The 21,655-nt window shown below is 45.6% G+C and overlaps 1 protein-coding gene across 1 annotated transcript in view; it reads right to left on the bottom strand.

The window, feature by feature from the left end:
- NOSTRIN (nitric oxide synthase trafficking) overlaps positions 1-21,655 on the bottom strand; it is a 60,926-nt gene that overhangs the window by 28,814 nt on the left and 10,457 nt on the right. The window contains exons 2-6 of the mRNA XM_062200264.1: positions 20,880-20,965; positions 7,365-7,448; positions 4,434-4,496; positions 4,146-4,227; positions 2,489-2,551 (exon numbers count right to left, since the gene is read on the bottom strand). Coding sequence (XP_062056248.1) covers positions 2,489-2,551; positions 4,146-4,227; positions 4,434-4,496; positions 7,365-7,448; positions 20,880-20,965 — 378 coding nt within the window. The remainder of the gene's footprint in view (positions 1-2,488; positions 2,552-4,145; positions 4,228-4,433; positions 4,497-7,364; positions 7,449-20,879; positions 20,966-21,655) is intronic.

Raw genomic sequence — 21,655 nt, 5'->3', positions numbered from 1 at the left:
CGACCTGGAAAAACCCCGGGGCTCCTGGATTTGGAACAGCCCAGCTCTTGCCATTGCAGCCATTTGGGGAGTACAACAGGTGCAGGCTTAGCGGCATCTCCCAATAAATACATTTTTAAATACATCTTTAAAAAAACAAATGCTCTCTCACACGTTGCAGCAAAGGTAGACATCTTGCTCCCTGATGCCCAGGCTTGGGAGCTGGGCATGTGCCAGGTATCCTGTGAAACGCTGGCCCTAGGTTGGGGTGAGAGACACACAGAGGTGACGGGGAAGGAGAAAGCGTTCAGCCCCCCTCCTGGTGCCTCGAATCTCAGAGCGGGTTGTGATCAGACCCGTTTCCTTCTCTACACATGGAACTTGGCTGAAGCTGGAGTCAGCCTCTCAGGCACTGAGCTCTAAGACTCTCTGGCTTTTCACCTCAAGGCTGCACAAACTGTCAAGCCAGACAATGAAAGGAGCCAAGGAAGCCTGCCTGTCCGAGGGCTTTGATCTTGGGAATCAGAGGCAAAGCCTTCTGCCTCTCAAAACCAGCACGCAAAGGCTGTACATGGGACAGGAAGGAGCATGGCCCTCTTCCCCCATCTTCAGTTGGTTACATGCCTGCTGACGGATGGGGCTGTGAGGCACGTGCACTGGCTCTTTAAGGCTTGCATTGTGCTTCCCAAGTAGACTGCACTTCATTATCCACAGCCTGGATCTCTTGAATTGCAATTGGGGAGAAAATTAGTATGGCTCAAGAATTTTATGTTCTCTAATTTCTCTGTCATCCTTCATAAAAAATAGTATCATTTCACTTAGCAAATGACTTGGTAGGAACTGGGAAATAATAAAAGATGCTTTTGGTTCTTGGAAGCAGTTTTAGCTCCTGAGCATCATTTCTGGATTTTGGTCCATTGTGTTGAATTTCCTGTGAAAGCTGAATATTGAAACAAAATTGATTTTTAGAAGTAAATGCATTTTAAGAAGGCTCATAAACTGGAGAGCAAAACTGAAAACCAATGACTAGATATCTTTTCTGGAACATTAAATATTTATTACAAAAATGATCCTTGCCATCTTGCTTTTACTAGGACAACTACTGTTAAGGAATCCCTGTATCGCAAACATTTCTGGTTGTGGATTCCTCAGTTTCAGAAGCAATTCCAAGACCACCTGTTTCTGAGGGCATCTGGTTATTTGGTAGTAGAGGATGTTTACTTGCAAGGGTTCTCTTTGGACACAAACTTGGAGATGAGAAGAGAAAATTTTAACTCTTTGAGTCCAAATTGCCTCAGAGGATCACTGGGTTTTCTTAGTAGATCTTTCCTGCTTCAAATAACTTCTTCCTGTACTCACTTCTTTTAGAATAGTCTTCTGTACACAGGGACTCTTTGTTATTATCACTCCTTAAGAACTTATAAAGAGTTTTTAAAAAGAACTCATAATAACATGCTCCAGCTTCTCACGTCAGATCGCAATTCCTCTAGTCAGCATTCATTTTCTATTTTCTGTTCAAATGGTATCTAGCCATCTTTTTTTTTTCTTTTTTTTTTTACAGATTTATTTATTTGAGAGGTACAGTTACAAACAGAGAGAGGGAGAGACAGAGAGAAAGGTCTTCTAACTGCTGGTTCATTCCCCAAATGGCTGCAATGGCTGCAGCTGGGCCGTTCAGGAGCCAGGACCTAATTCCAGGTCTCCCACATGGGTGCAGGGGCCCAAGCATGTGGGCCGTCTTCTCCTGCTTTCCCAGGAGAAGACGAGAGCTGAATGGGAAGAGGAGCATCTGGGACACGAACCGGTGCCCATATGGGATGCTGGCACCACAGGCAGAGGCTTAGCCCCACCACGTAACTTAAGACACTAGAAAACAAGGATCATCTCTTAGTGCAGTGTTGTGCTTGAGTAGACCATATAAACGTGTGTGCATTCCCCTTCACATGTCACTACCTACCTCACGCCATGCCCCTCTCACTATTGAGAGAGAGATCATAAACCCTCTTCTACAAATGAAAAATCCCGAACTCAGATGGTAATAGCCACTTTCCCTAAATTGCAAATTATACAGAGACCATCAGTACAAGGTAATGGTTAAGAGAAGTGACATTGGAGCCCAATGACTTGTCACAATTCTTGGTCCAACTGTTATCCTTTGAGAAAATGACTTAACTCTCTGTGTCTCAGTTTATCAATCTGCAAAATAACAATGCAAAGTCCCATATCACATTGAGTTGTTGTGATGATTAAATATACAAATATGTAGGACTTGGCACACAATTGTTAATGCTATGTATTTGTTAGCTGTAAATAATCATACTTAGAGTGTTGCTCTTCTATTGATTAAGCTGGAAGACATATCAAGGTAACAACTCAAGTGAGGAAACATTTTTCTCTTCAGTTAGCATTTAGAAGTACTAATGCTAGAACAGGTGCTCATACTTGTGCAAAGGCAAAAAGGCTCAGTGCCAAAAACGGAGTTCACACTGTGATATTTGTGCATACTTGCCTTAATTTGCTGATTCCAGTTGCTAAGGACAAGGTTAGCTGTCTTCTCAACTTCATTATCAAGCTGTTGAAAGGGAAAACGTTATTGCTTTCTTCTTGTTTAGTTAAGGCTGTAGACCAATTGTTTGTGCCCCACCCTCCCCAAATTCATAGGTTGAAGCCTTTTCCCACAATGTGATGGTATTAGCAGGTGGGCTCTATTAATCAGATTTTCATTACAAGTAAACACCTAGGACAGACTACTTATGAATGGAAGAGGTTTATTTCAACTCATGGCTTTGGAGGTCTGGTTTCTTTCTTTCTTCTTTTCTTTCTTTTGTTCACTCTCTTTCTTTTAAAAGATTTTTATTTATTTGAAAGGCAGAATAACAGAGAGGGGAGAGAGAAAGAGAGATCTTCTACCATTGATTCACTCCTCAAATGCCCACAGCAGGCAAGACTGGGCCAGACTGAAACTTGGAGCTCAGAATTAAATCCAGGTCTCCCACATAGGTGGCAGGGACCCAAATGCTTGGGCCATCACCAGCTGCCTCCCAGGGTGCACATTAGTAAGAAGTTGGAAACAGAAGTAGAGATGGGATTCAAATCCAGGTACTCCTGAATTCTTAATTATAACTAACTTCCTTTTATTTATTATTTATTAATTTTAGCATTTGCAAGACATACACACAAGAAAGAGAGAGCTCCCATCTCCTGGTTCACCTCCCTAACGCCCACAATGGCTGAGACGGGGCCAGGCCAAAGCTGAGAGCCGAGAATTCAATCCAGGTCCCTCATTCTGAGTGGGAGCTACTTGAGCCATCACTGTTGTTTCCCAGGGTGTGCATCAGCAGGAAGCTAGAGTCAGGAGCCAGAGCTGGGTGTCAGACTCAGGTGCTCTGATGTGGGACGTGACCATCCCAAATGGTATCCCGAACATGAGGCCAGCACCCATTGATGTTGCCTGGGGACATAGCTTGGAGGGCTTAACGACCGTGTGACACATAGAGGAAAAGGCACAGGAGCACAAATGAAACTTCTGAAAGAAAGGTACAGAGGACTAGAAGTTACCCTGAAAGAGGACCAGATACCCCAGAAAGAATTGCTTAGTTAATTTTCTTTCGTTTTAAGGATATCTGATGATTGTACTCATTATTGTCTTTTCATAATCTTAAGCTAATTAGCATAGAAAAGCATCTTTTTAAGAACTGTGCTTATCATTTTCTGTTTACAAGTTAAATGAAGAAATTGAAAGAACAAAGAAATACAAAATAATAAAAATAACAAACCTCCAATTCTGCCACCTAAAGATAATTCTCAGTAACATTTTGGGAAGGGTCTTCCTGCTTTTTTCTATCCATTTTTGGTAACATTGGGATTATATTATTTTGGCTTTTTCATTTTCTTTTTTTAATCTTTTTAACATAGCATTATGTTATGAAAAAGTCTCCAAGTGATTGAATTCCTCTATAATAAATTTGATAAGAGTCTCATAGCATTCTCAGGCTTGAATTCATAGTTACTTCTGACTGCAGGAGTTCCCACTTTTTCACTATGATAATAAGACTCTTGGTTTATTTTTATGATAAATTCCTGAAACCTAGTACCACTCTCAGAATACCTTTTCCTCCTTGGGCCAAAGACAAAAAAACTGGGGAGGAAGAAAGGCTTAGACTCACTGATTTTCTCTTCTTCTCTTGTACACTCAGGATTTGATGAGTCGGTTTTATCGCCTCCAACTCAATTGCTCTGCCGAGTTTTCTGAAAATAGAACATCAAAGACACAGAAGCACCAGATGAGGGTTTACATCTACCTTCCAAATTACTTTCCGGGGAAATAAAACGGTGTATTCTGGTGTGTGTATCCAGTGCAAATTTGAAGTGGGATATTTGCACTGCATCCACTTAGCACCGCAAACTCCCTTTGGGTTTGGAGGGAAGCCAGGGTCGGGGCTGGGAGCACTCACTGATGCAGGTCTGCTGTGGATTTCATGCCCTCCGCGGCCCAGGCCCAGGCGCTGCTCAGACAGCTAGAGGCAAAGACAGAGGGCGACAGGGATGAGCATCCTTTCCGCAGTAAACGCTGGGAAATAAAACACGGCGTCTGATCGCCTGCCGTCAGCCGTTGCACGCATTTCCCCAACCTCATTTCAGTTTCTCCATGAACTTAAATTCCGCCCAGGTATTTATTTGCACTCCAGTCATTCTGTATGCTGCTTTTTCCTTAGGCATTTGAAGCTTAGATTTTCATTTTCTATTTCCGCTCTGCAGGAAATCGGGGTATGCTAATGGCCAAGGTTGGGAATGGGCTGGTGACAGGAGGCCCCCCAGACCGTCTCCGCAGGAGGGTTAGGAAGTGGCTCTGCAGAGAAGACTCAGCTCCCAGCAGCCTGTGGAATCCAGGACAATAAACTCAGCACATGAATGAACCTCAGGGACCGCGGGTCTGTGTGGATTCGGGTGCAGAGCGAGGGGAAGGAGCTGCACTACCGTCAGAGTGAGGATGGCATAGAGGTTTGGCCTCCAGGTGCCGTAGTTTGCACCCTGAGTCTGAGCATGGGGAAAACTGGATGCAAGATTGACGTCCAAAGGCATAAAACAGCACCAGCAGCTACCACATGCCTCCAGTGATGGGGAACTCCAGAGCAAAGGGCCTGTGCACGGAGGAGGCGGATGGGTGGGTGCTTGGGGCTGGGAAGAGGAAGATGTGCCCACAGGCACAAGAACTCTTTTGTAATGAAGAAAATGCCTGTTGGGAGGTACACAGTGCACACGTGTGTCAAAACTGACCAAGCCATGTACTCAAAGTAGATGCTTATTATGCCTTGTAAATTAAACTTCAATAAAGTTCATGATTTATAATGATGCCAGGCACACCTTTGGGGAGAGAATGTCACATTTGCCCCTCAGTGGAGCTGGGCACAGGGCGGCGAATCAAGCATGTGGGCCTCTAAGGACCACAGTCTGAAAGAAGAGTCTTCCCATTGTTTCCTGCGAGCCCTTGAATAATCAGCTTCTCTCCCCTCACTTAACTGATCTTTGAAAGTAGAAGTACTGTAAAAGCACCCGACACAGATGATGGTTTGGAAAAACAGTCAGTGAGTGTGTGTTATTAGAGCCTGCACTAATCCTGGTGGACGGAACATTCTGGATCAGCCAGCTCTTTGGCAGCACAGTAAGGCGTGTCTCTGCACTCCCACCCCTCTTGTTCTTTAGGAGGGAATTAGAATCAAAGTAATGAACATTTGCGGAGCTTTTGCTCTGTTTCAGGTACTCTGCTGAGCACATTTCTTATATTATCTCATTTAATCCTCCGGTAACCTTCCGTTTCCATTTTAAAGAGACATTGCGAGCTAAGATAAATTTGTTCTAGATCTTTCGGTAAGTGGTAGAGTTAGAATTCAAAACTGGCCAGTCTCAATAAAAGTCTATCCATCACCAACCACTGTGCTCTCTTGGCTCTTCTGTAGTCTACTATAAGGCTCTCTAAAAATAAAAACAGAGCTAAAAGCCAAGGCAATTTCAAAATCATCTCTTGCTCTCGCCAGTGATGCCTAAGGCAGAGTGGGCATTTGAGCCCTGTTAGGCTTCTTTTTGTCCTTCCCTTTTTCCCTCTTTCATCACTCTTAGAGGTCTTTGCAATAGCACTACTGGGTTAGAGTTAGTCTGCATGCATTAGTCAAGAATTTTTATAGGAAGAATTTTTATAGCAAATTAGCACGCATGGATCATTTTTAGAACACCAATATCTTTTTCTCCTCCAAAACAAGAAATCTACTTCACTCTAAGTGCTGCAATATAGAAAGACTATGAACCAGTATTTTTTAGCACCTGAGGTGCTAAGCTCTTTGGATATATTATCTCATTTAATGTGCACTCCTCTCTGCCCCCATACACAGGCATATGTAGTCACATATATATATATATATATATATATATATATATATACAATGGAGCAACAGAAAAAGGGTCTTCAAAAAATTCATGGAAATACATACTATGGAAAACTTACGCATAGATTTAGAAATTGTTTTGCACCAAAATAAACTTGTTTTGCAATTGCACATTTTCACAAACTATTTGAAGGACTTTGCGTCATGACTCTGTCTAGGTAGAGGAAAAACCAATATATGGATAGGTTGGGTGATGTGTCCAAGGTCACAGCAGAAACAGTGATTCACATTTCCAGACTCCAAGACCTTGTGAGGCCGGCGCCGTGGCTCAACAGGCTAATCCTCCACCTTGCGGTGCCGGCACACCAGGTTCTAGTCCCGGTTGGGGCGCCGGATTCTATCCTGGTTGCCCCTCTTCCAGGCCAGCTCTCTGCTATGGCCCGGGAAGGCAGTGGAGGATGGCCCAAGTGCTTGGGCCCTGCACCCACATGGGAGACCAGGAGAAGCCCCTGGCTCCTGGCTTCGGATCAGCAAGATGCGCCGGCCGCAGCGGCCATTGGAGGGTGAACCAGCAGCAAAAAGGAATACCTTTCTCTCTGTCTCTCTCTCTCTCACTATCCACTCTGCCTGTCAAAAAAAAAAAAAAAAAAAAAAGATCTTGTGACTGAACCACACCACCGCCCAAGTTAAATATTAACACCGAGGTCTGTGATGAATGTGGGCTTGGGAGTCATCAAGACCAGGCATGGATGCAGCTCTGCGACTCGTCTGTGTAAGCTCGCCACACCTTGGGTCCTTACCTGGAATAGGGATAATAATGAGGCCTCCCTAGGGCTGCTGGGAGGCTGGAACATTTAGCACAGCGCTGGGCACACAGGAAGTGCCCCAGAGCTGGAGCCGTGCCCGACCTGAAGCTGCCACAGTTGTAAGCTGGAATTGAGAACTTGTGTTGCTTTTTCTTATTCCTAACGACGACGTTTGCCTTACCTCCGCCTCGATACTTACTTTTTCCTGGTGTTCTGTAATGCTTTGTTCAGCTTGAGTGCCAGTTTCTGGAGTCCTTTGGCATAGCTGATCTCCAGGTTTGCCCTGTTAGTAAAGGGCCGGTTCAATAGGATAGGACACGCTGGCCAGAAAACAAGCAAAGCCACACACACACACGCCTATACACACGTGGAAAAGGACTCAAGCTGAAGTGTAATTCCTACACGTTTATTAAAAGGATTCCGGTCTTCAGACAAATCCTTAAGGATATCCAGGAGCATCCAATGAAGGGGGAATGCTTTATTCGACCTTCTTTTACGCCGGTGGTTTGGGTCGAATTGTGTCTCCTGAAAGATGTGGACGTTCTAACCAGCAGTGCCTGTGAATGGGATCCTATTTGGAAATAGGGTCTGTGCAGATGATGTTCAAGTTAAGATGAAGCCATTTGGGGCCGGCGCTGTGGCATAGTGGGTAAAGCCACCACCTGCAATGCTAGCATCCTATATTGGCGCCAGTTCGAATCCTGGCTGCTCCACTTCCGATCCAGCTCTCTGCTATGTCCTGGGAAAGCAGTGGAAGATGGCCCAAATCCTCGGGCCCCTGCACCTGCATGGGAGACCTGAAAGAAGCTCCTGGCTCCTGGCTTCGGGTCAGCCCAGCTCCAGCCATTGGAGCCATCTGGAGAGTGAACCAGCAGATGGAAGACCTCCCTCCCTCTCTCTGCCTCTCCTTCTCTCTGTGTGTTACTCTGACTTTCAAATAAATAAGTAAATAAATAAATATTTTAAAAAAAGATGAAGCCATGAGGACATGTCCCTGTAAAGTGGGGCAGTTTGGACGCAGAGACAGATGGGTACATGGGAGAGCACCTTGTGAGCATGAAGGCGGAGATCTGTGTGAGGCACCTACAAGCCAAAGAATCTCGGATTGCCAGCAGCCTGCAGAAGGTAGGCGGGCAGGTGCAATACATGCTCCCTTACAGCCCTCAGAAGCAAGCAACCAGGCTGCTGCCTTTACCTAGCCCTTCTGGCCTGCTGAACTGTGAGATGATACACGTGTCGTGTAAGCCCCCTGGTCTGTGCCACTTCGTCATGGTAGCTCTAGCAAGATAATGCACTAGGAAGGAACAGAAAAGTGCCACACACAGGGCAGCTGTCCAGCACAGTCTCTAAGTCGCCACTCGGGATGCCCACATCCCTTGTCAGAGTACTTGGATTTGAGTTCTGGATCCACTCCTGATTTCAGCTTCCTGCCAATGCACGGCCTGGGAGGCAGCAGGTTATGCCTCAAGCAACTGGGTCCCTGCCACCCACGTGGGAGGCTCAAATTGGATTCCCGGCTGTTGGAGAGCTCTCCCTCGCTCTCCATCCCTCCCTCCCTCCCTTTCAAGTAAATATGTAATTTTTTCTTAATTGAGAAACATAGAAAACTGGTTTACTTATCTTGAGACATTAGCTCTAATGAAATTAACTCTGGATTATGATAGCTGGCAATAAAATGGTAGATTATGACTGAATTAATTAGATTTATTTAGTTATTTGAAAGAGTTACGCAGAGAGAGGAGAGGCAGAAAGAAAGGTCTTCCATCCGCTGATTCACTCTCCAATTGACTGCAATGGCCGGAGCTGTGCGGATCTGAAGCCAGGAGCCAGGAGCTTCCCCTAGGTCTCCCACAAGGGCACAGGGGCCCAAGGACTTGGGCTGTCCTCCACTGCTTTCCCATCCAGCAGAGAGCTGGATCAGGAGTGGAGCAGCCAGGAGTCGAACCGATGTCCATATGGGATGCCGGCACTGCAGGCCACAGAGTCGGCCCCAGTTTCTGTTACTTTCTAAGGCAGAACAAGACTCAGCAGCAAATCGGGCCATACCCTCCAAAGCCAGATTTGGGGGTTCCTCTGGATAGACTGACACTCTCATCTCAAACCGACTTCACATGTCCTATTTCCAGGCCCATCTGTTGCTAAAATGAGGGCATGTCCTGTTCCTCTCACTTTTGACTGTAGATAATGTTCAGTTATCTTATGCCTTCTGTCCTTATAAGGAGCATAAGAGTGTTTGTTGCATATTTTTAAATGTTTTAATTCTATTTTTATTGTAAGGTATCTTTAAAACTATTTATGACTTTGTTTCATCTGGAAAGCAATGCCAGAATTCTTTGGCAGCTAACTTAATACCTGCGCATTTGCATACAAATTAGACTCACTGTCCCAACTCAGACAGCTCTCTTACATAAGACAGAATCCACAGGTCACAAGCTACTGATTTGTTGTTAAATTTCTACCCATTTTTCACTTTTTATACAGCTGTGCTTTCCCACTTTTAAAAAAAGATTTATTTATTTATTTATTTATTTGAAAGAGTTACACAGAGAGGAGGAGAGGCAGAGAGAGAGAGAGAGTGAGGGAGAGAGGTCTTCCATCCACTTGTTCACTCCCCAATTGGCCACAACAGCCGGAGCTGCATCGATCTGAAGCCAGGAGCCAGGGGCTTCTTCTGGGTCTCCCACATGGGTGTAGGGGGCCAAGAACGTGGGACATCTTCTACTGCTTTCCTAGGCCATAGCAGAGAGCTGGATCGGAAGTGGAGCAGCTGGGACTCGAACTGGTGCCTGAATGGGATGCCGGCACTGCAGGCGGTGGCTTTACCTGCTACACCACATTTTTTAAATCAATACATTAAAGGCTGTGCATACTGATGGGGTACAATGTGATGTTTCTATACATGTGTTCATTGAGTAATGTCCAATCAGGATAAACATATTTATCTCCTCACAGATTTAATATTTGTTCATGGTGAAAACACTTAAAAAGTCTTTTCATCTGTTTTTTGGAGAAATATACAGTCTATGTCATTATCTGAAGTTACCGTACTGTGCAATGGAACACAGAGCTTCTTGCTCTTATCAAACTGTAGCTCATTATCCATTAGTCAGTCCTTATCTTCTCCTTTCCAGTACTCTCCCGGCGTCTGGCCATCACCATGGTGCTCTCAACTTCTGAGACCAACTTGTTTAGGTCCAGCTTAGGGGTGGGATCCTGCAGTACTTGTCTTTCGGTGCCTGACTCACTTCACTGTACACAACAGCCTCCAGTTCCATCCACATTGTTGTAGATGACAAGGTTGCATTTTTTTTTTAAGATTTATTTTATTTATTTGAAAGACAGAGTTACAGAGAGAGGTAGAGACAGAGAGAGAGAGAGGTCTTCCATCTGCTGGTTCACTCCCCAATTGGCCGCAACGGCCAGAGCTGCACCAATCCGAAGCCAGGAGCTAGGAGCTTCCTCCAGGTCTCCCATGTGGGTGCAGGGGGGCCCAAGGACTGGGGTCATTTTCTACTGCTTTCCCAGGCCATAGCAGAGAGCTAGGTCAGAAGAGGAGCAGCCGGGACTAGAACCGGCGCCCATATGGGATGTGGGCGCTTTAGGCCAGGGCTTTAACCCATTGTGCCACAGCGCTGGCCAAAGGTTGCATTCTTTTTTATTGCCCAATAGTAATCCATTGTTGACACGTACTGTATTTTCTTTTTCTTCCTTCCTTCCTTCCTTCCTTCCTTCTTTCCTTCCTTCCTTCCTTCCTTCCTTCCTTCCTTCCTTCCTTCCTTCCTTTCTTTCTTTCTTTCTTTCTTTCTTTCTTTCTTTCTTTCTTTCTTTCTTTCTTTCTTTCTTTCTTTTTCTTTCCCTTCCTTCCTTCCTTCCTTCCTTCCTTCCTTCCTTCCTTCCTTCCTTCCTTCCTCTCTCTCTGTCTCTCTCTCTCTCTTTCTTTCCCTCCCTCCCTCCCTTCATTCCTTCCTTTTACTTATTTGAAAGGCAGAATTACAGAGAGCAAGCTATTTAAATGCCTTCCCACAAGTTTGAGCTGTGTTCACCCTGATGTCAGAGTTCACTGCTTTCTAGCACTTGGAACAGTTGAATATATAAATCCTCTCCTAGCCCACTGCCTGCTAGCACTTGTTAGCACTTTGCTTTCCAGCTCTCCATTCTTTCTCGAATGCAGCAGATGATATATTTATAGTGTTTGGCTCACAGGCTTGGGCAGAAAGCAAGTTCTTTTTTTTTTTTTTTTAAACTCATGTTATTTATTTGAAAGGCAGGCTGACAGAGAGAAATGGAGAGGTGGAGCTGTCCCCTGTGCTGCTAGAGCAGCCGGGACTGGAACTGGTGGTGTGCTACGGCATGCCAGCATTGCAGCAGGTGGTTTAACTCACCGCCCCACAACGCCGGCCCCACAAAACGAGTTCTTAATACATGTGAATTATTTAAATATGATCGTTATCCAGAAGGACCGGTAAACAGAGCACCCCAGGTATTCACAGGTAGGGACAGCCAAGGAGCAAGAATTCACAGTTTGCTCACCCATCCTCTCACACAAAATCCTACATGGCTGCTAACCCAAGGGCGAGGTTGCCAGGCCCAGCCTCTTCTTTGGAATCCCGTTGTTCTTACAGGCTGCACTCCGTGTCTCGGGGGCGAGGTGGAGACAAGAAGGCCCACCGCCAGGAAGGAGTGTGTGTTCCTCTGTCATTGACTTAATGGGATTCACTCAGGGGCGAAGGAAGCTGGGTTTTGGTGGCAGGGGAGGGAGAGGCTCCTGGTTCCGGGCTTGCTCTCAGGGCATTGGGTTCTTCCTGTTTCAGTTGGTCATCTTTGTCCCACACTCCAATATTTCCCCAGCTTTACATGAGCATGGCAAGAAAGCAGCCTATGGAGATTCAACTGCCCCCAGCATGTCTTGCATTGGACGCCTTCATTTTTATGCACATGTGTTTTAGGGGTAAACGGGTGGCTCCCAGGTTGCTACTCAGAGTTGCTCTCCTGTTCTCCTGCACGTGAAGAGTGTGCCTCCTGACGCCTTCTCCTGACAATGTGTCCACGCTGCTGATGCTCCGCCCGCTCTCTGCCCACATGCAGCAGAGTGCGGCACTATTTACCGGATGCCTTGCTACCAGGTGCTGATCTTAGGGTATTTTGCTGTTGAATCTATGATCATCCCTATAAGGGAGACACACTCTCCCACCCATTTCATGGAGGGCAAGATTGAGGCACAGTCACTCATCTAAGAGCACACAGGAAAGACGTGGTGGAGCCAGAATTTGAATGCAGTCTGACTGGAGAATCTTCCCGCTGAAGCACTCCATCTCCTATCTCTGAAGCCACGGGGAGGAGGCTGCAGGTGGAGGTTTCTGGGGGCAAAGTAACTCTGCCTTTCATATGCATTTGGAGTCATCACAGGTTCTGGAGCCGCAATGCACAGACCAGCTCCCCAGCCTCTTTCCAAAGCATCTATGGCATGGTAAGGTGTGTTGGGGTGCACGGTGACGGTGTTAACTGTCAGGAAAAGTGGGGAAGGAGGGGGCCTCTGAAGGCACACGTCACCAGCCTAGCCCTGCAAAGCTGGGGTGACTTGGACACAGCCTTTCTGAACACCACCATCATTCTCTGTGTCTGCCTGTGATTTATTGAGGACTCCAAAGAGTTTTAGAATTGGTGTTCAAATAAACCAAGAAAAGCAAGCTAGAATCATCTGCGCATCTCTTCTCGCATGTAAAGCCCTGATGGCTATTTTGGGAACCTCAGGAGATGACTCGGCAAGTCAGAAGGAAAGGGAATGGCACGTAGCCCGGAGGGTGCACTGTCACCGCGCTCCCTGCCACTGAACCCCTTCACTTTAGAAAGCTGCAGCAGGGCACACGTGTGGGCTTACAGGGTCTGGCCCTCAACAGCTTTTGTCTTAACAGATGTCTGTGGTGAAATTCCTCCCTAGGAAAAAGCCTTTTTTCTGTAGGAAGCCACATTCCAAGTGGCAAGTGCAGAGAGAGCTGCCGGTTTCCTAACTTGGAATGTTTGCCGGGGGAAATAACTTTGTGATGTGACACTTCGTGCTATGGTCTAATGGAGTGTTCGCTCTCTCTCTCTCTCTCATTAGATCGCTAGATTTCCTTTCAGAATTCCTGCCGAATAGAAAGAAATGCTCTTTGTCTTTTCCCAAGACACAGGCAGCAGTGCAGAGCCCCACTTAGACTGGTTCCTTCCAAGTCCCTTTAAGCTGCTTTCTCATAGTTTGCAGCCTAAACAGGCTGACTCCGGAGAGGCAGAAGCTATTCTCACATTAATACCTTATCGAGGGGCTGGTGCTGTGGTGCAGTGGGTAACGCCCTGGCCTGAAGTGCTGGCATCCCATATGGGCGCCGGTTCTAGTCCCAGCTGCTCCTCTTCGGATCCAGCTCTCTGCTATGGCCTGGGAAAGCAGTGGAAGACGGCCCAAGTCCTTAGGCCCCTGCACCTGTGTGGGAGACCCGAAAGAAGCTCCTGGCTCCTGGCTTTGGATCAGTGCAGCTCTGGCCGTTGCGGCCATCTGGGGAGTGAACCAGCGCATGGAAGACTTCTCTCTCTACCTCTGCCTCTCTCTGTAACTCTGTCTTGCAAAAAAAGTAAAAATAAATATTTTTTTTTTAAAAATCCCTTATTGAAACAATCAGGAACAAGCTTTTAAGCACTCTGTGCTTAATTTTCTGGCCTTCCCACTCGTTCCCCCTTTCCATTCTGTAGCCACCATAGCCGAGGGAAGATGCCCCTCCGAGCGCTTTTCTTGGCACATGTGGAGAGGATTATGTAGGCATCCTTCCATGGCTAACTCAGCCTCAGAATATCGCAGTGAGATTTAAAGACTCAAGACCAGGGAAATAACTTGCTCTGGCTTTTAATCCATTTATATTCTAATTTCCTTTCAGCAGTCAAGGCAGGCCAATGCATTTTCATTAGCAATAAAGAAGACTAACCAACAAGGCAGTGACCAATATGTGACTTAGATTTAAAAGTAAACTAGACCGTTGAAAGAAAGCCGAGATGGAAAATACATGGTTTCAGGTTGAATGCTTTAGACAGGGCACACATTAAACTGCAAGAATAATATGACGGACCATGTAATCAATTCTAGCAAAGCCTGCTCTAATAAAATTAAGATTATAAAAAGTGACTTAGTCAGCCTGTAGCCACCCCCGTGTCTAGGTGGAATTAACTCAAATTGAGCTAAGGCTTTCTCATGCTTGAAGAAGGCAGGTGGCAGGGGCCTCCCTCTGTCATGGCTTAGGAAGGAATTTTCGTCATCCCCGGTCCTCACCCAGGGTACCTCTCCTGTGGTTTACATCTGTTCTTCACCAGCAACAGCTTTGGGCCAGGGACTGGCAAGCGGGTGTTCTCCACCCAGGCTTTACCAATTTGTTCTTTGAAAGACAGTTGTGAGTTCATCTTACAAACAGGTTGAACTTAAAATTGGTTTTAGGCAATTTGAAAAAATTTTCCAATCAAAGTTCTGTTTCTGGCTAGCCAGCCCCCTGCGTCCTTACTGAAGGCCTTAACCCTGCTTCCTGGGGTGTAAACAAAGGAGAAAGGGGAGGATGAGAGAGGGCGGTGCCCTCCTTGGCTGGCCAGTCACTACAGGCCCAGGGAACGCGTGCCCCATGGTAGCTTTATTTATTATTTTTAAGATTTATTTTATTTTTTCAGAAGACAGAGTTACAGAGAGAGGTAGGGACAGAGAGGTCTGCCATCTGCTGGTTCCTCCCCAAATGGCCACAATGGCCAGGGTTGAGCTGATCCAATCTGATCCAAAGCCAGGAGCCAGGAGCTCCTTCTAGGTCTCCCATTTGGGTGCAAGGGCCCAAGCAGTTGGGCCATCCTCTGCTGCTTTCCCAGGTGGGACAGCTAGGACTCAAACTGGTGTCCTTATGGGATGCCGGTGCTGCAGGCTGGGCTTTAACCTGCTGCGCCGCAGTGCTGCCGTCCCTGCGCCTCTACACCCTCCACCTCCAGCCATGGGGGCTCTAGCACTCCTGCTCCTCCTTGCCTGCTCATTTCCCAACTGAGTGCACGTGTGTGTGTGTGTGTGTGTAGCGGAGAGGGGTATTTGTTAGGGAAAGCCAGGTAAAGTCAAGAAAGGTGGTTTTCCAAATGTTGTATCTGGGACACAGAATGTTATACAGAATCCTTGCATGTCATATAGATACTAGTGTGGTCATTCTAATTGGATGGGAGGGGAGTGAGCGGAGAGCAGGCCTGCACATTTAACCTCGTCCTCCCCCTCCAGGGTACCCCCACTGAGCTGCATGTGCTTGATGACAGCTGACATCCCTTCCCACACAGAACCTTATGACTCCACGAAATGAGCTGGATCAGGATACCTGTCTAGCTTTTGTTCCATATAATATGCTACATCTTATATTAGTGAATATTATTGACATGTCCATTTATTGCTACTCAGAAATAGCCTAAGGCGAACTTCTTCAGAGTTCTGAGTGCTCGAAGGCCCAGAACCAGTCACACATTAGTGCAGCTATTCACTTGGTGAACATCTACTGCATACTTACTCTGTGCCAGGCCCGTGCTACTCAGGTGGGATGCAAAGATCCTCAAAGACTTCTGCCTACCGTGGTGAGACAGAGAGTAACCGTGTGGAGCAGTAAGAGCTAGAGCAGAGGAAGCACTCATTCTACATGCAGACCCAAGAGGCATGATTTTGATCCAAGGAAGGCCTGCCACAGCGGGATGATGGAAGCTTGAAGAACGAGGGTGAAGAAGCATCTGCCAAGCAGGCAACACAGCCCTTACTGAGGCAGGCACCCCTGCTGCTGCTGGTGGTGGTGGTGGCGAGGAACTCACCCACGGTGGGGGAGATTTGCAAGTGGTTCAGTAAGAAGGAGGGAAAGGACATGGGGAGTTAGAGAGTGGATGGATAAGACTGCAGAGCCTAGAGCTTGAAGATCCTCTTCTAAGATGCTATGAGGGTTGGATTTTATCCTAAACGGCATGGGAGTCTTTGAAGGATCTTAAACAGCGACAGGTCCTCAGAGTGAGAGGTGCACTAGAGACAGGATCAGGGCCTTGAGTTGAGGTAATTTTGCTCGAATTTGAAAAAAAGGAGACCCTCTAAAGGGACACAGCTTGGAGCCAGGACGAAAGCTTTGAAGGATGCAGGTGGATTGGATTTGTCTCCACGCATCCCACCCAGCCAGGTACCTTTTTGTGTACTATGCAAACTCCATGGTATGAGGCAGCACCTCTAGACAGAAGAATAGTTTTAGATACTTTTTCCAGAACAATATAACAGGGCTTTAAAAAAGAAAGCTATGCCCTAAAGGGGAGTTAGGAAAGAGAAATATGAAGTCTTGGTTATGAGTTGAGAAAGAAGTAGTTGTAGAAATGGGTGACACGCAGGTATTGGACTTGTTTGGGTGGGCAGCAGTCTCAGTCCACAAGGAAAAATCCAGAAGGAGGACCAACTTTGCAGAAAAGTTGATACTCTCTGGTTTGGATGTGTTGGCTTTGTAGTGCCGTGGGAATCTGGGTGGAAACAGCTAATGCACTGTCAAATATATCTTTCGAAGTACGGTTAAGACATGCCGACTACCAATACACATTTGGCGGTCATTGCTACACGGCAGAACTGAAGGCATGGGAGTGAAGACCACCAAGGATAATGCTAGAGCGGAAAAAGTGAGCATTTCTCGGGGATTCTCTCAAAGGTTCTCAAAAATTGAAATCCATTTTTTTATTCTTTTGTTGACACAATCTGAAACAAATCATGGATGGCACAAATGGCCAACTAAAGTTTCTCTTTCTTTTCTTTCTTTTTTTTTTTTTTTTTTTTTTTTTTAGTGTCCAGAGCAGCAGTTCTTGCCTGGTATTAAGCGTTCTTACAGAAGAGCAATTGATTTTCCCATAAAGGCCTGTTTAAATATTTGCTGTCAGAGTGCAGGGTGCCAGACACTTATAAATAGTTTCTGGGAATGTACATTTGTCTCTTTAAATTTGATCTGTGATTGTAGGAAGGTGAACTTGAGGACTTTGTCATTAGGCATCTTAGGAGCCGCTGTCTGTCTCTGGTCAAACCTGAGTTTGCAATTGCACAAAAGGAAACTGAAGTAACCAACTGGCCAAAGAAGTGAAGCATGACCATGCATTGTAGAATATCCTGGCAAATAGGGTTTTAAAAACAACCGCAGTTTCTATCACCACCCATTAGAATGAATGCAAGGAGGCAGCTGAGCCTGGAAAGGAAACATCGTCTGGATTTCCAGCTTTGATTGTGAGGCCGCCTCTTCTATCCACCTGCTAATTCAGAGCTCTGTGGAGCAGAACCACATGCAAACACCCTCTTAAGCAAGGTGCCTGGAAGTGTCAACTGCCAAGGACAGACGGTAAAGACCTTGTTATAATGATGCAGGTGTAATAACTTCTAACTTTTTATTTATTTATTCACTCAACCTACAATTACTTACTGAGTGCATTTTAGTTGGCAGGCATCCCTAATTCAAAGCCTAAAGTACTCCTTTACTGTGTCTTTCATTATGCCAGCCACTGGGTTTGCCTCCATGATTTTCTGTGTCATAAACTTCACTGGAAATGTGTGCCGTATGTATTCCAAGAGTACTATTTTACTTGTCATGTGGGATTTTTCTTATGGTATTATACTTGTCTCCAACCCTAATTAATAGGATAGTTTGATTTGAAGACTACTGGCTTTCTAGGTGCTTAAAAAATAGCAACAATAACAAGGGGAAGGGTCTGGTGTCATTGATATATCTGTAATAGACCCATGCATTTATGAGGAAAATAAGCCCTGGGCTCATTTCTGGACAGCTGGTGGGAATCAGCCTCTTAGGTGTGTCATGGCAAGTAATTCTGAATTTACAGAACAAGGAGAAAGCTCGCCTACGGCCATTCATCCTTGTGACAGGTGTAACACGGACAGCTTAAACACCACAGGAAGAAGTAGTGACCTCAGAATCCTATCACTCCCGCAGGAGAGAAATGAGCCAAAGCTAGGAAGTGCAGCTGACACATCGGAACACAGGAACACAGTGTGCTACGTTTTCATAGACCGACGGAGTGTTTGTGTCCCTTAGGAAGCAGTTCTCCCCAAAGACCGCCTCCTTAGGGTGGACAAACATCCTCCAGGTTAACTGCATGATCAAGAGCTGAGCAGGGGGCAGGGCAGGGCGATCGAAAGCACAAGAATGAGGAGACATTGCAAATGCATGTATATCAGGGTCAGTGTAAAGTAATGACAAATGGCATTTTGGTTAAGGGTGGGTGATTTAATTGCACAAAGTTAGCTTTACAAAATGTTTAGGAAAGTATTTACTACATATGTGACCCAATATCTAGCATTTTTTTTTCTCTAGGCAGAACATGAGACATTCTTTGTATGTATGCAGTACAGTTTTTGTTTTCTAATCCAAGAATGGCTTGGTCATTTTGCTAACCTATAGCATTCTTTCTAGATTTTCAAATTCTAAATTAGGCTCCTTATGGATGCAAAAGCATGAGGGGAGGTATCTTCAGAGCCTCAGCTTGTTCCAGGCTGTAAAAGGGCGGGTGGAGGGTTTTACACATTCGTGGGGCCTGGGAGGTGGTGGCCTGGGCAAGTGGTGACTTCGAGGGAGACAAACACAAGGAGTGAAGGCTCTGTGCACAGAAAGGAGAGTGATGTGGACACGGGAAAACTAAGAAAGCAGTTTTCAAGCAGTGACCCCCCCACACGCCCCCAGATTTTTTTAGGTGCGCTGTTGAGCCTGTGCTTTGTCTCCAGCCTTCCATCTTCATGGCTCTCTAGCAGGTAGTATCTGAACTTTATGACACTAAATCATCAAGGACCAGATGACCGCAGGACAGGTCAAGTGTGTGGCTAACGTGTGAACAGATTCTTCCTGATCACAGGGCACAAATGCTTTCCAATCTCGGTCATGAGTTGAATTTTTAAAGAATAATTAGTCTTATTTAAATAATTTCCTTGAGACTGATAAAAACATTTTTAGACAAGAAAATCTTTCCCAAATGGATCCACTCCCTTTCTCTTTCATGGAATCTAACCAATTTGGCCATTAGAATGTCATACTCGAACTTTTTTTCTTGGGGCTGGTGTTTTTGTCGAGCAGCAGGTAAAGCCGCAGCTTGCAACACTGGCATCCTGTATCTGAGTGATGGTTGAGTTCCAGCTGCTCCACCTCTGATCCAGGTTTCTGCTAATGCACCTAGGAAAGCTGCAGAGGATGCCCCAAGTATTTGGGCCCATGACATCCATGTGGGAAATCCAGATGGAGTTCTGGGATCCTGGCACTGGCCTCCCCCAGCCCTGGCCATTGTGACTACCTGAGTGAACCAGCAGATGGAAACTCTCTCTCTCTCTCTCTCTCTCTCTCTCTCTCTCTCTCTCTCTCTGTCTTGTCCCCTTTTTCTCTCTGTCACTCTAGCCTTCAAATAAGTAGATACAACCTTTAAATTAAAAAAATTTTTTTTTCTTTTTGACTCCATTTGTTAAGCCTGGGCTTTTCTTTAGAAAGGCCTGGTTCAGCTTTCCCATATCTTTCTTTGGCCTCATTTATTGGTTCTGATAAAGCTAATCTTCTCTGGCCTTGACCCACGCACACAGGATGCACTCAATCCACAGCACTTTTCCTCATGGCACATGAACAGTGTTTTAAACATGGGCTGGCTTTGCTCCCAGAAGCAATCTCTTTTCAAGGTCTCTTTGGAAGTGTTTATTGCAGAGCTGTGTAGGGGAAGGTCTGAGAGCTCCTTTATGACCCCAGTCTCTGACTCCTCTAATTTTAAGCAGGGATGTTTCTAATGTTGTTGACTGACTTAAGCGGGCTCATTTCAGCACAGCGAGCAATTTTACTGACAGTCACACCTGTATGAAAGGGACAGAACACTGAAAGTGGTGGCTTTTCATTCATCCGTCCTTTCTTTCATTCATCAGGCATTCAGCAAAGAAATCAAAAGGGGGGTCAGTGCTGTGGCGTAGCGGATAAAGCTGCCACCTGCCATCCCGGCATGCCATATGGGCTCCGGTTCAAGACCTGACTGCTCCACTTCAGATCCAGCTCTCTGCTATGGCTTGGGAAAGCAGTGGAGGATGGCCCAAGTCCTTGGGCCTCTGCATCCTTATGAGAGACCCGGAAGAAGCTCATGGCTCCTGGATTCCAACTGGTGCAGCTCCGACCATTGTGGCCAATTGGAGAGTGAACCAGCGGATGGAAGACCTCCCTTTCTCTCTCTTTCCTTCTCTCTCTGTGTGACTCTGCATTTCAAATAAATAAATTAATTAAAAAAAAAAAGAAAGAAAAATGCCAGGTTCTAAGAGCTCAACACACAACAATCAGCAAGATATAGCCTCTTCTCTTGTTGGGGAGACAAAACTGTAAACTAATAATTGCCCCTGGTTGAAAAGTACAATACTGAGCATATACAGCAGGTGCATCATTGGGCCCCGGGGGCAGAGGATGAACTCAAGCTATGCAATCAGAATACACTTGACAGAGGCTTCCCAAGCAGAATTATTCCTGTTGTTCGTTTGTTTTTACGGTGCTCAATTGATAAATGTGTAATAGAGGAGAATCACTCTTAAAACCAATCTCTCAAGTACCAAAATGTAGCACCACATGCTGGAAAGTAGGACAGCCTGTAATCACTCCTCCAGCCACATCACTTGCTGCAACTGCAAAACAAGAGCTGCTTATTGCAAACATCTATTCTGTACCTTTGCTGAAGAATCGATGTGACCTGCTTGCAGAAATTCTCTCCATTTTGAGAACACTCCTTTAAGTTCTTGTATACTTTATTATACTGAAAAACAGCAGCAACAACAAAAAACAAGAAACAATGAGCAGGAAGATTATGATAGGCGTCTCTACATTCAGAAAGCTGCAGGAATGACCACTGCCTACATCAATGACCACACAGCTACACGGATGCATCCTTTTTGCTTGAGTTCTCCAGTTATGGATGTAGTCTCTTCTGTCTGGATATAAAAGATCCTCCAGGAATTGTCAAAAGCAGAGCTGGTTTGTGTGCTTCTTCCATAGGCCAAATGCAAGCAGCTCGGCAGCGAGTACACTTGGAGTCTGGTTTCTGGCACCCAGATAGTTGTTTCAGAGAGGTTAACAGTACATCCTGAAGGACACCACATAACCACTTTGTGCCTTGACTCAGACACTCCAAAATAATATTTCTGGGGCTCCAGATAAACCACGGGCCACTAAGGTGAGCTCTTCTTGGTTTAGTTACAAAATTGTAAATGAATAACTTATCAATAAAATTTTGCCCTGGTTCTCCCCCCACACCCCGTGCCTCATTTAAATCCAATAATCAGAATCTTATAATAATAAATTGAACCAAGTATTTTATGTAAGCAAACTTTTATAAATTCATTCACATATGATTTAGCCTGCAGATACAAGAACTCAAGTAAAAAGTTTTGTCATTTGATTTCTACCTCCACCGTGTCATTCTGAAAATTATAATTGCAAATTTAGA

This window comes from Lepus europaeus, chromosome 1 (genome assembly GCF_033115175.1).
Source record: "Lepus europaeus isolate LE1 chromosome 1, mLepTim1.pri, whole genome shotgun sequence".
Classification (NCBI taxonomy): domain Eukaryota; kingdom Metazoa; phylum Chordata; class Mammalia; order Lagomorpha; family Leporidae; genus Lepus; species Lepus europaeus.
This window is presented reverse-complemented; position numbering and strand designations above follow the sequence as displayed.